Source organism: Onychostruthus taczanowskii, unplaced genomic scaffold (assembly GCF_017590055.1).
Source record: "Onychostruthus taczanowskii isolate IOZ18803 unplaced genomic scaffold, ASM1759005v1 scaffold39, whole genome shotgun sequence".
In the NCBI taxonomy this organism is placed as follows: Eukaryota; Metazoa; Chordata; class Aves; order Passeriformes; family Passeridae; genus Onychostruthus; species Onychostruthus taczanowskii.
In genome coordinates, this window is record NW_024501348.1 from 4,595,434 (window position 1) to 4,608,991 (window position 13,558).

The 13,558-nt window shown below is 41.6% G+C and overlaps 1 protein-coding gene across 1 annotated transcript; it reads right to left on the bottom strand.

Annotated features, from left to right (window-relative positions):
- Positions 1-6,312: 6,312 nt before the first annotated feature.
- Positions 6,313-7,417, bottom strand: HTR1E (5-hydroxytryptamine receptor 1E). The gene has a single exon (XM_041412383.1). It carries the CDS (start codon positions 7,405-7,407, stop codon positions 6,313-6,315), a length of 1,095 nt encoding a protein of 364 aa, XP_041268317.1. The 5' UTR covers positions 7,408-7,417.
- Between the last annotated feature and the right edge of the window lie 6,141 nt (positions 7,418-13,558).

Sequence of the window (13,558 nt, forward strand, 5' to 3'; positions counted from 1 at the left end):
ACTTTTTTTTGGTCAGAGGTGCCCTGAGTCCTCTGGGTGAAGGTGGAGGCCATGGTTTGTGTGGGGGAAGATTGGACTCTGAGGAAGGCAGGGAGCAGTGCTGACAGCAGTGCACAGTCTAGGCTAGCCGTAAAGCCCCAGGTCTCAGTCCTCTTCCTGCTCTGGGCTCTGCATGCGTGGTAGGAAAGGGTACAGCTTCCTACTGATCCTAATTAAAACCACAGATAACCTGCTCTTCAGCAAACAGTGAAACTGCTGTACTGAAAAATTTAAAGATTTTGATCTGTGACTTGTGTGTATATGCAAGAAGCAGACCAAGACAACCATGCTTAATTTTGTAGTCTTAGATTAACTTATGTGAATCTAACTGGATTATTTTTTTCTTTCTAACAGCTTCAACATGACTGTCCAGTCATAACGCAGAAATATTTTGAAATCAGAAATATACGACTGTATTTTCTTGTTACTCTGAATTTAAAAAGTGATTATTTTAATTTCTCATATGCAGGCTTACCAATAAACAAATGAGGAATTGCACTGAAATATGTATGAACAAAAGGCAAAATCTAGCTGATAGACTTTATTTTGATGGTCAATTCAACTTAAAACTCTCTAGCTGGAGGCGTTAGCCTCATTTGCTATTTATTGAAGAAATAAGCTTGTTGAGGCTTAACCCAGCAGTCTAGCAGCTTGGTGGGCTGTTCCTCCTATAAAGAACTGAGGTAATATTTCTTGTGGCATTACAGAGGTGGAAGTCATTTGTGTGGAACTTTCTATTCCCTTGGAAAGGTCATTGTAACTTTGGAAAGAAACAATATTTTATTGTAAAATTCACTCGAGGGTCACTCTGCATGTTTCAAGTTGTTCAGGCATGCACATGTGATTTTATGTTTTGTTTCTTGGTGCTCTTTTTTAAAACTAATATTCAGAAGTAATTTCAAATTGTGCACAAAACAATTTACAAATGAATAGGAGTTCTGACCCCCTTTTCCCAAAAGTTATGTTTTATTTCTTAATTGACAAAACATGCATCTTTTATAAAGTGTAGTTGCAAGGAGGCAGTGCTTTATGCCTCATCTTGTAGAAGTGTGTGCTGTTTGCAGTCGTGCAGTAAAATTAATACGGGAGATGCAGTGCATTAGAAGATTTGAGTACCCCAGTGACAAGGGATCCTGCACCGGATAGAAATGAGGCTCAGAACTTGTCAAGCAGGAAATTAACCCACAAAAACTTCAGAAAGCTGCTCTATATGCTAATGTGTTTTAAGTATGCAGCGGAAGCAACTGGAAGACTGTGAAATATGAGGGGTGGTGGGAGGAGGGGAGTGGACATTTCCAGCACCACTTATTGCATCTGGAAACCATGCTAGCCGTGGCTTTAGTTTTTATTGATGGATGTGTAGAAGAGAGGGGGAATTATTAAAAAGATATGTTCAAAAATTGTTCCAGGCACAAGGACTATCTCTGCAGTTAAGCTGCAAGCTTGTATTTCCCCTCAACACTCTAACGCTCTTTACTTTTTGATAACTGGAATTCAAAACAGAGGAGTGGAAATAGAGTCCTTAGAAAAGATTCCTTTATTTTTTTAATATCTTGCCTCGGATAAATCAAAAATTTTAAGCTGGTTTTTTATTTGTTTGGGGGTTTTTTTGGGTTTGTTTTTGTGGGGTTTTTTGTGTTTCTTTTTTTTTTTTTTTTTTTTTTCCTTCCTTGCACATGAAAAGAACAAAGAAATAAGAAGTGATAAAACTGGAAAGCTGGACAGCTCAGGCACAGAGCAGTGAAGTCTGAATAGTGACAACCTTTTATGTAAAGTTGGTGAGGCAGGGGCTTTGTTTTAAACCTTTTGGGAAGTTCAATCCCATCATCTTTCTCCACACAGGAAGAACAATAAAATTAACTTGTGTTGTGAGCAACTTGGTACATTATTGTAGTGAGGAACCCACAACTTTAAGGTACTGTGCATGAGCCAAGTCCAAGTAACTCAGATCATTTGCAACTCTCAAAGTGTTTTTGCTGTGCCTGTGTATGCTGTGCATTAGAGAGAGACAGCTCACCTCAGCAGAGGATGTGATCTCTATGGGAGAGGTGGAGGAAAAAAAGACAGACTGCACACACACTCACACCAATTCCTTCATTGCCCACAGTGACTGCTTTTCTTTCAGGAGTTTTACCATATCAGAAGTGGTTTTGAGTAGGGAAAAACCCATCAGCTACAAGGAACAAGAGAGATGTGGGAAGATCATGGAGGTGATGAGGACAAAGCTTGCAGAGAAGCTTGCTTGTGGTTGGCACAGGCAGAAGAGCAGGAGCTGAGTGAAACCTGAGTAACTTGTGCAGGGACAAAGATAAGAAAATGCAAAGATACACGTCCCTAAAAGAATAATATAAGGGTCAATTTTAATGTGGAAGAAAGGGAGCAAAAGGATAGGGTACAGAAGAAAGGCAACAAGATAGAAAAAATAGGCAAAATATCATTTGAAGGATCTGTCTTTTGGGAAGGACAACTTGTTGATTGATGCAACCTTCAGGGATGTATGAGCTCACTCCAAAGCACTGGCTGCTTACAGAGAGTAAAAACCTTCTGGATATGGCCTGGATACATGTAAGACAGTAAAATCTTGCAGACTTGAACTGCCACAATCATGGGAATTCTGATAATTCAGAGAGAGGCAGGGAGAATAGGGTCTTGATCTAGTAGGACCACAATAAATTTAGGGATTAGAGAGAGTCAGAAACCCAAAGGCAGGACAGGCAGGAAGTGAGGGTTGTAAAGCAAGACACCTTTGCAAGGGCAGCATTAGAGAAAATAAGGCTTTGAGGTTGCAGGATGGTTTAGAGAGGTTGGGGAAGATGGAGGTAGTCTGTAGGTCTTGAATACATCACTAAGAGCTTGTTGGGAAGATTTCGTATTGCACAACATGGAGAGGGTGGGCCTGATCCAGGATAGGTGTGAATGGGGAGTTGCCATGGACAGGTTGAGAAATGTGTCCAAACCCATTGTAAAAGCAGCAAAAACTTAACAGGGAAAAAAAAAGAAAAAAAAGAAAAGATGTTGTGGTGTCAAACAGTGGTGTCAGACTAGCAGAAGTTTTCATTTTCACGAGAAGACTGGTAATTTCTGATCAAGCTGAGTTGTTTTAAGTAGCCAATCCTTATATTGTTCCTGACTTTGTTTCTGATCATGGGGAAAACATACATCTTCATCAATCTAGTGGCATTTGTTGGAAAACATTCTCTGTGTTTAGCTAATGACTTAATTAGAAAATCAGTAGTCTGCTGGCAGTGAATGGTGAGTCTTTATTTAACAGGAAAGCACGGAAATTAGTCATCCATCTGTTTTTTCCTGTTAATTACCTCTAAATATTAAAATTGAACGCAGCCTTCAACCTGATTGGTAGTTAGAGTGGTAATAGCAGTGTTCACATACTAAAAGGAAGCCTTTAGTAGAAATAAAGATGGTGCAGCTCCTGTATTTTACGGCTTTCATCCACGTTTCTGAAGCACTGCTACCTGCTTATGACAGCTGCTGTGGAGGTCACACTCAGCATTTCCAGCCCTTCAGCCACACTTACAGCTTTAAATGAGTGTCAGTCTTGGCAACAGAGTCAACTGAGCTGTTTTTCCAGGAGAAACACGACTGCACACAGCATGCCAGAGCAGTGCTGAGCTGTGAGGCTGCTCCCACTTTGAGCTTTGCTGTTTTTGGGGGGCTTGGACTAGCTGGCCTCCAGAAAAAACATCCAACCTGAGTTGCTCTGTGTGCCATGTGCCCTTGGGAGCAGCAGTCAGAGCTGGAAGCATCTCTCATTTTGTTGCTTTTCCCCTTTGAAACACCTTTCCCCAGCACTGTCACTCCCACCCCTTCCCTTCTCCTGGCAAAGAGCCCTGTGCAGCACCCCACAGCTGAGCCAGAGCCAGCCCCAGAGAACCTGGCTGGGGTGCAGCTTCTGCCTCTGCTGAGCTCCTGGGGGTGGCTCAGACAGTCTGCTGGGGCAGTCTTGCACTTTTACTATTCCCTTTCTGGTCATCACAGCAGCTGGGCACCCTCATGCACCCAAGGAACACCAAAATCTACTCTCTTCTAGCCACAACTTCTTGTGTGTCCTGTTTTCTCTGCCACATTCAACTTGTTTCACAAATGGTGCTAAATCCTTCTTCTTTAATAATAAATTTCTGCTTTCTGAAAGAAAAAAAAAAGTATTCTGCAGTACTTCTTACAAATACCACATTTTTATGTTAATTTCCAGTACTTTCCCCCAGCCCCCCTTAATAGCATATCTGGGGAGCTGATTTGGAAGCTTTGTTGATAGGCAGGGTCAGGACACACTTCCCTGGTTTCAATCAACAATTTCCACCTCCAGCAAGCTGCAAAAAGGAAAAACCATAATGGATGTCTGTGCTTACTCACTAAAAGAAATTTTCAGTGGCTGAGATAAAATTTTCCTCTCTTTTAGGTATTATGTTTGCTAGTAGGGAACTCAAAGCATCTGGTGGAGGCAATTGCAACAGTAGCTGCAGAAGGACAGCTGGAGAGGAGCCTCCCAAACTCAGGCAGGGAGTCCTGGAAGAAGAATCCCACTGCATGTGGGTAAGCAGCAGGTCACACTTTTGTCACCTTCAGACTTGGTTTGTGCCCAGCTTGTGGCACTGCATCTTTCCAGCCAAATGCCTTCTCTCACCAATAAGGATGTCATTTCTCAGTTCCATTTGCAGTTTATTACTCACATATTACTTACACTTCCTTGACTCTTGATAAGAAAAATGATTGTCATCTTGTAAATTTTCAAAACATTTTTAAGAGATGGCTTCCAGTGCTGTTACGACACTTTTCCTACCTCTAGTACTTGTTTTGATGGATTTGGAGCCGCCATACTATAGTTTGCACAGTTATTGGATGTCAGGTTGACATATCTGGTGTTACCTTTGTTGTGCATTGCTGTAATTCAAAAAGAATTTGTCCAGAAAAATGGACAGGGAAGAAAATTAGGGTGCAAGGCAGTAATAAATATTTAAATGGTGCTTAGTGGCTAATGGACAATACCAAATTTTCAGCTTTGATTTTGCCCCTTCCCAGGCTGATTTCTACAATATTTGAATTAGAAAATTTTAACTTCCGTAAACACAAAAGGTAGGATACAAAGGACTTTTTTGTCTCTCAGGACAGGGGAAGTAGGTCTGTGAAGGTCTCCCAGAGCAATAAATCCTACCAGAGCACCTGACAATAGGTTAAGTGGGCAAGATTGCCATTGCAAATTGTGGGATGACAACAAGGCATATGTGCAGACTGCTATCTGAAATAAATTATTTTACTGAATTTTTTTCCTGAAATTCAGAAATAATTAGGTTTAACTGATGTTTTTGAATTTCTATATATTACTGGCCTGCTGAGAAGATATCCAGTTGTCTGAGTTGTTGGGGTTAAGATCCGTAGATCCTTGGGGTTGTGCACCACAACATTCAGGTGAAGTGTGGCACAAGTGAAAGATACCACCCCAGAACTTACTAAGGCACAAGGCCTGAAGAAATAAGGTAAGTGGTATTGAAAGTGTGACCACTCAGATGTGCAGTTAGTTTCACAAGTATGACACTTGCTAGCTGCATCCTCTCAATTGCTAAACAATCTGCACAGCTGTCTGCCCAACACCTTGAATGGAAATCTGGAATATTACACAAAGAGAGCCACTTTTTAAAATTCTTTTGGGTTATGAAATGGGATAATTTCTAGACACAATGAAATGAACTTTGCTTTCTGTTTTGGGAGTGTATTCCTGAAGAAAGAAATAGTTTATTCTGCTTCAACCCAAGGTGGAAATGGTGGCAATTTTCCTCCTAAATGGCTGTTACAGCTTTTTCACAATGCCAGAGTAAAGAGGTGCTGTTTAGCTGTCATGACCATGAAGTGTTTATTAATTTTTGAATATGTATTTATGGGGTTTAGTTTATACAGTACATAATTTAGATGTTTGATTCTTAAATGGAAAAAGTATAAAAGTGAATATTGTTGTTTGCTTCTTGAATCATTGATTACACAAAAGGTCTTAGACATGAGTACCTAGTACTAATAATATTTTTTTTGGTTGTTTCAGTTCTAAAAAATCTTTTTCTTTGTAGAATAAATTTATTTCAAACCGTTTACTATGAATAACACTAGAGATTAAAAAATGGCATAATGAATTACAGGCTGAAGAACAGTCAAGCAAATAGACAAACACAAAAATCCCCTTTATCAAGGGAAACAGTGGCAGAGTCAAATAGTTTTGCTCATTTTTAAGGCCAGGAGTCATGCCAGCATCATCATCTCTCAGTACTTTTAAGTATGTTCTCGACACCTGATGAGCTTTCTAAAGGCCAGCTTGAAATCCTCGTTAAAGCTCGTGTACAGTAAAGGGTTGATGAGCGAGTTGACGTACCCAAGCCAGGTCAAGAAGTCTGCTACTTCTGGAGAGACAGTGCAAATGTGGAGGCCCACAAGCAGTTCCTTGATGAAAAAGGGCAACCAGGACAAAATGAAAGCACCTAAAATCAGCCCCAAAATGCGAGCAGCCTTTCGTTCTCGCGTGGTGGAGATCTGCTGGCGGTCACCAGCCGGGTCCAAATCATTCTCAAAAGGAGGGATCCTCACGGATGTGTTTATTTTATCAAACTCTGTGGTTGGGTCAGACGTGGAGAAGTCCGAGACGCAGAATGTCTGTGTGAGTTTGCAGCTGGCAAAAGAGTTCTGGCTGTCGGTGCTCCTGTTGCTGAGGTGGCGGCTTGAGCCCCGCTTTTGGTAAAGGCTCTTTGCAGCGTGGTAAATTCTGTAGTACAGGATCAGGATCAAAGTCAAGGGGATGTAAAATGCCCCGAATGTGGAATAAATGGTGTAGATGACATGGTCGTGCTGAATGCGACACTCACTGGGAATACTGATGCTGTGGTGATTTCTCCAAAACAGGGGGGGCATTGATATGAAAACGGAGATAGTCCACACGGTGGCTATCATCAGCCCAGCCCTTTTTGCCGTTCTTTTCCTGGCGTATTCGATGGCGTCCGTGATGGCCCAGTACCTGTCCAGTGCAATGACGCACAGGTGAAGGATTGAGCACGTGCAACAGGTCATGTCCACGCTGAGCCAGATCTCGCAGATGAAGTACCCCAAGGTCCATTTATCTATCATTATGTAAGTGATGCTCAAGGGCATGACGAGAACAGCCACAAGGAGATCTGTCACAGCCAGTGAACATATGAGATAATTTGCCGGCTGGTGGAGCTTCTTGGTTGTGGAGATTGCTGCAATTACAGCAGAATTCAGCAGCATAGTCAAGGTTGTGATTGTGGCCAAGGTCAGGGTAACGAGCATCTTTTCAGTTACTGTCTTTGGCTTTGCAGCCTCACTGGCTTCAGTGGTGCAATTTGTGAAATTCATTTTCCCCTCCAGGATGTAAGAAGTTGGTAATGAAGAGTTCCAGGTTCAGCAGGTATCCATTTGAAAGATATGCGCTAGGTGCAATTTTTAAAAACTTTTTTATAATCTCATATTCAACAGAGCAGCAAAAAAGCTTCCAGGTTTCTTCCTGGAAAGAATATGTTCATTGTTCATTGTTTTTCCTAGAAGATAAAAACACATCTGTTAGTCAATCTAGGATAATCCCACCTTTTGGTAAAAAGGTTTTGCATTTCTAATATTATTATCCCTAATAAAACGCTGGTCTCTTTTCCCTTCTCTTCTCTTGCCTTTCCTCTCCCCTTTTCTCTGCATTCATCACTCATTTTTTTCTTCTCAAAAGGACAATTTGGGCCAGATTTCCTGCTGATGTGAAATGGTTATTCCTTCTTCATTCTGGAGATTTTACTTAAAGTAGGAGGCTGGACTAAGGGACCTCCACAGATTCCTTTTCACAAACATGTCTGTGATCTTTGTGATACTGATACCAGGAGCTAGCCCTTTTCCTGCTTGTTAAAATACACTCCAGCAGATGAAGAGCTGAGGGAATTTGCCTCTTCATTTTAATTGCTATATGAGAGGCATCAATTACTTTTATATATCACCTTTGGAAAAAAAGCAGCAGAGCAGCCTACCTGAGCAAAGGCATGCCAGCATTTCCTACCCTTCTAGTCTGCTTTTTCATATCCATGTCTGTATTAATGTATTGGAAATGGCACTTAAAAATTATTCGGGTTACTTTTATCATGAAGGTTTTCAACAATGTTTAAAGCTTTATGGCAAATGCTTGGTTTTACACAGCACATCAGTGTTGCTAGGAGCTCATATAGTTTTGTCTAATTATTCCTGACATTTCACATATCCCACTGTGAGTGTCTTTAGAGGAGACAGACAAAAAGCTTCTGCCATTGCTTTGAGATTTCCATCTAATTGTGCTCCCTGTCAGGGAGTCCAGTGTGATGCAAGGAACAATAATTAGCAAAAAGTTTAATTTTATTTCAGAAGTTCACATGTCTTTTCAATAGATCCCAAATGCTAACTGAAGCCAGAGTTAACAGCCCGTGAGATGCAGCTTGGCATGACCTCTGGGACCTTGCTTACTCATTTGTAATTTATCTTGGCATAAAGGATGTGGAAAACTGAAAGTCAGAATCCTTATCTACTGAAATAAACAGAAGGATTCCTTCCCCTGGCTTCATTTATCAGAGTAAGGAGGCTTCCAGGTTAGTTGTACAGGCTCCCTTTACAAGCAGGGGAAAAAGGTAGCAGCTGCTGGAAATACACTTGTCCCCTCTCAAGACAAGCCCTTAAGGAAGATGCTGTGAATCACATCCTGGAAATACTGATCTTTCTCTATTTTCTCTACAAGTGGCTCCTCCACAGTTGAATTTAGAATACATGCTTGATTTTTAGATGGCTAAATCTGAGAGGTGAAACCCATTCTCACTGTCACCAGTGGGATTTGGATTAGGCTCTGGGTTTGCACATGCAAGCTATTGAGAAATTAAGAAATTGAATGAGGAATTCTGCATTTAAAGCTAGTTGACTGCTTAGCTCTGTGTGCATATGCTCTTCTTCAGAGTGCCATTTCAGAATGAGCTGAATGAAGAACAATTAAAAATAGAAACTTTAGATAAAAACTTCTATTTGTGGATAGGCTCTAGGAAAGCAGATCCGGACTGCTGTAATCTCTGAGTTAGCAAAATGTGAGTTTTAATTCTGCTTAAGGAACAGCAGAACTGCCTTCCATCCAAAGCATACTCCATTCTTAAGAAACTACTTTAAACAGCTTTAAACTAAGAATAGTCTTGGAGGAAATATTAGGCCTGCTTATTGAAAACTGACTGGAGAAGCCAGATGGAAATCCATCCATCAGTCTTCATGTGGTTACCACACATGGAAATGTCAATTTGATTGTTTAGGCCTAAAGCCAAAATATCAGCTCAAACCTTCTTCACAAATTGTTCATGGGAGTCTTTTCTGTCAAGCCAGATTCTCATTTCCTTCGTTTGCACACTCATTATATCTGATGCTTTGATAGGAGGATAAAACCAAGAGGCTTTCTCTCCCTCTCTGCGTTCCTGGAGCACAGACCAAAGCCAACTGAAATCCATGTGCTTTTGTCAGCACTATCATTTAGTGAGTGTACCCCAGCCCACAAGCACACTCAAAGACACTGGGAAGACACCATGGAATTCACATCTTCACAACCACTTGTTGATCTGTTGCACACACACAGGGATCTTGTGATGCTTCTTGATGTAAGCAGCACTTCTTTCTGCTTGTCCTTCATTCCTCAGGGCCCTGAAGTTTCATGGCCCTGGGACATCCCCCCACCCTGTGTGGCCCCACCATTTTCTCTGCCTGTATACACGTTTAATCCAGTAAGACCGGAATTGCTGTGGTTCTCCCCCCAGATGGCCTCCACCTATGTATCCCAAGGAAAATCCTTTCTGATCTCTAGCTGTTCCCTGTACCTCAAGGATACTCTGAAAAAGAAATTCTTGCTTTCCTTAATTAACTTGTATTTAAACAAAATGAATCAGATGTAAACATCAGGTTTACTTTAAGACAAAGGATACCACTGATAACAGGGGAGTTTGGCTTTACGAGTCTGCTACTGCTCAGGAGGGCCAACTTTTTTGCCTGGAAAGCATTGCAATAACTGAAGACAGGGAAAAATATAAACAAAGCATCATCCCTGCCTGCAGGTACCTCAGACCCCACGAGCCCATCACAGGAGAGTTAACTCAGTTTTAATTCCCGTGTTCCTTATGGGAAGTGAGCCCTTAGCAATTCAGACAATATAAATACCACATAAGAGGACTAAACCAGAATTATTAAGGAAGTATATTTAAATGCTGAAAAGTAATTTCAGCTTTTGAAAGCTGAAGGTTTCTTCTACACCTTAAGTTTGTGCCTCTTGTCCTCCCTTACCCCCATGATGAGTATACACACTGGCATTATAACTAGTTATAATTAGTTGACTGTAGCCCTGGCTGTTCACCTCCCAGCTCACCTCCTGTGCCAGAGCAGCCTGAGACTCTCCTGAGCTGCTGGCGCCATCTCAGCACTGCCTCCAGGGCTCATGTCCACTCTCCTGCAGTACCTCCTCCCCAGCCCTCTCCCACTGTCCTTGCTTGTCCAACTGTCTTCTCTCTACTTTTGAATTCTCTCTAAATCTGAATTAGAAGACACAGATAGAGAGTACTGTGGCCCAGTAAAGAAATTACGTTTTAAACTGGGAAGTGATTTACAAAGAGATGCCAGTGATTGACCTTGCTCATTAATAGAGGGCAGGATTGAAATGCTATATATCATCAATCTTTTAAAAATGCAGGTGTGTTTGTGGCCATAACATGAGTGTTAACAAGGAGAATTTTACTATGTCTAAGCAATAATAACTGGTTTCCAGCATCTCCATCTGTTGCATACAACTGCTATATATAGTATTGCTATCACTATAGTAATTGATTGTGGTTTTCTAAGTGACATCTTGGAAGGGACATTAATAATAGTTATCTAAAGTGCTCTCACTAAAAGCACTGCTGTGTTTATGTTTTGCAGCTGCATCACTTTAGGCTGTCAGTCATTTCCTACAGAGAGGATTTTACACACACAGACTAATTTCCCACATTTGGTGCAAGAAACTCATCTGTCTTCCTCCAAATGGGAATCAATCATGTTTCCTATTAGCTGATTATTGGTAATGGCTTTGAGTGCTGTTTAGGAGGAAGAAAGGGGAAAGAGTTTGATTAATTGTTCCTTAAAAGGAACTGGACAACTTGAGGCTGTGAGATGGCAACGTCCATGTCTCCTCTTGCCAAAAAAAAAATCTCCTTCTCAGCAGAGGACCACAGTGCAGCAAAGTACTCTGAATTTCTGCTGGACAGATTGACTCCCACTCCTTGGCCATTGAACTTTCCATTTCATAACAAATGGAATAATATCACTCAGAGCAAACAAGTGCAACAGGCATTGCACGTGGGTATGTACAAGGCAGGTTAGCTCCTTTACATCCATGGTTTTACATTTCCTCTAAGCAATTATTGCACTGTACAACTGCTACCTCTTTGTGCCCTTGACAGCAATAAATCAGTTTTACTTTGTTAAACTCTGAATTGGTCTGAGTGATTTTCACTTTCAATATTTCCACGATTGGAGCTCTGAAGGGCAAGAATCTGTGCCATGATTTGTGAGATAGTTTATGAAAAATATGACTTAACACGTTTATGATAATGCTAATATTTCAAACTAGGAGAAGATGCTAAACTTTCAGTGCTCTTTCTCTTCCTTCAAAGAAGTTTTCTCTTCCAACTTTATTTACAAAGCCCTGAAATTCAGGCCTTTCACTTGCAACTTTCTAGTGTTGCTTTTGTAGAGTCAACAAATCTTGGACTTCATGGCTCCTTGGTAACTAAATTATACAACTGAGTATAACTGAAGATTATAAGTTTCCAAATACTAAGTATTGTACTCTGTGCTTCTTTGGGTTTCTAAGGATGCTAGTGCTGCAGAGGTCATGTTATGGATTTATATAGGCACTGATGCTGTTTGTAACAAGTTTTATGTGGAAAAGCAGCATGCAAAAGCTGAGAAAGTGAAAATGGTCAGAATCACACCAACCTGCGGCAAAATTGTCAGCAAAACAAAATCTTATTGTCACCAGGTAGCTCATATTCACAGCCACAGCATGAGATTTTGTTGCCAGTTGTAGGCAAAATGAAAGCAAACTATTAGAAGGTGAAGTGAGGTTGTCTTACAGAAGCATAAACTGGGGTAGGACAATAAAGGAAATCACTATTTTTGTGTGAACCCCCACATTTTACAAGAACATGTCTGAGGAATTCCTAACTGCATTATAGGGCCATAGATTTAGGGATGCAACCTTTTCCTACACAGACTGAAAGAGGCCAGGAATGAAATTATTATGAAATTTCTATGAGTTGACCTATAAAATTGACCTTCAAGATAAGATTCCCCTGTGCACACCACTGAAATAAGCAGCATGATGGAAAGACAGGTTGGAAGGACTCAGCAGAAAACAAGGTGTGTGGAGGCATAGCTGTGAGTTTGCATCTGTGGGCATCCTACTAATGTTCATACAGGTAGTGACTCTGTCATCAACAGCCAAAGCACAGCATGTTGTAATCAAGGATACAGTGGCCTGCAGCCTGTCTTTGTGTAATGTAGATTTCTAGGGATACAGGGATATCTGTGCTTCAGTCAGTCCTGGCCAGAGAGGATGAACAGCACAGGGAAAACTGCTGGGAACAACAGAGACCATGCTGCATGTGGCAGGTGCCAGCACAGGCACCTGACACTAGTCACAGATGATGCCCCAAGGGATGGCTGGGTTTTGCAGGTGGAATTACACGAGAAGTGGTTGAAATTCTCAGAAGAGTGGAGGGGAGCACTGGGGGTTTTTTGGGAACGCAGCCTTGTAAGCCCTACAGCACCTCAGTCACTCCAACAGTAATCACGTATGAAGCTGAGCGTGCCTGTATCAATTCTATCAGAAACCAGATTTCACTGCTTGCTGCAAAACTGGGACCAATGGGGAGGAAGTGATTTGGCCAGAGTTGTTCTTTTGGGAGGAGGCTGAGATGGAGAAAGGGAGTGTCAAGTCTGGTGAAAAGGACAAGAAGAGGAAGAAGAGATAACAAGAGAAAAAGTGAGTATGCCTTACTCATCCACAGCCAAAATCAGGGCAATAACCCAACTTGTTGCTCAGTCCAGAGCACATGAGTCAAACCTGGCACTATTGTTGGAAGGCTGGGAGGTCTGGGTTATTCCCAGCCAGCATAGGACCCAGGGGACAGAGGGATGAAGCACTCTGGTGCTGCTGTGTTGATGCCTGTACCAGGCCTGATGGCTTTGGAAGACACCCATCATCTCCTCAGGGCAAAGAGGTGAGTCTGTGTCCTCTTGTCCTCTTGCAAGAGCAAAACCAAGTGTTTGTGCAGGCCAGCCATGTGTGTGCGCAGGAAACCTCATGGCACTGCTTATTTTTGTCTAGAAGGTTGCTAAAATGTCAAGCTGCAAAGCGGTGCTTAGACACTGTTATTTGTGTCTTGTCACTGTATACTGGGATATTGGTCTCTGTCTCTTTTGCTGAAGAGCTCATCGTAAA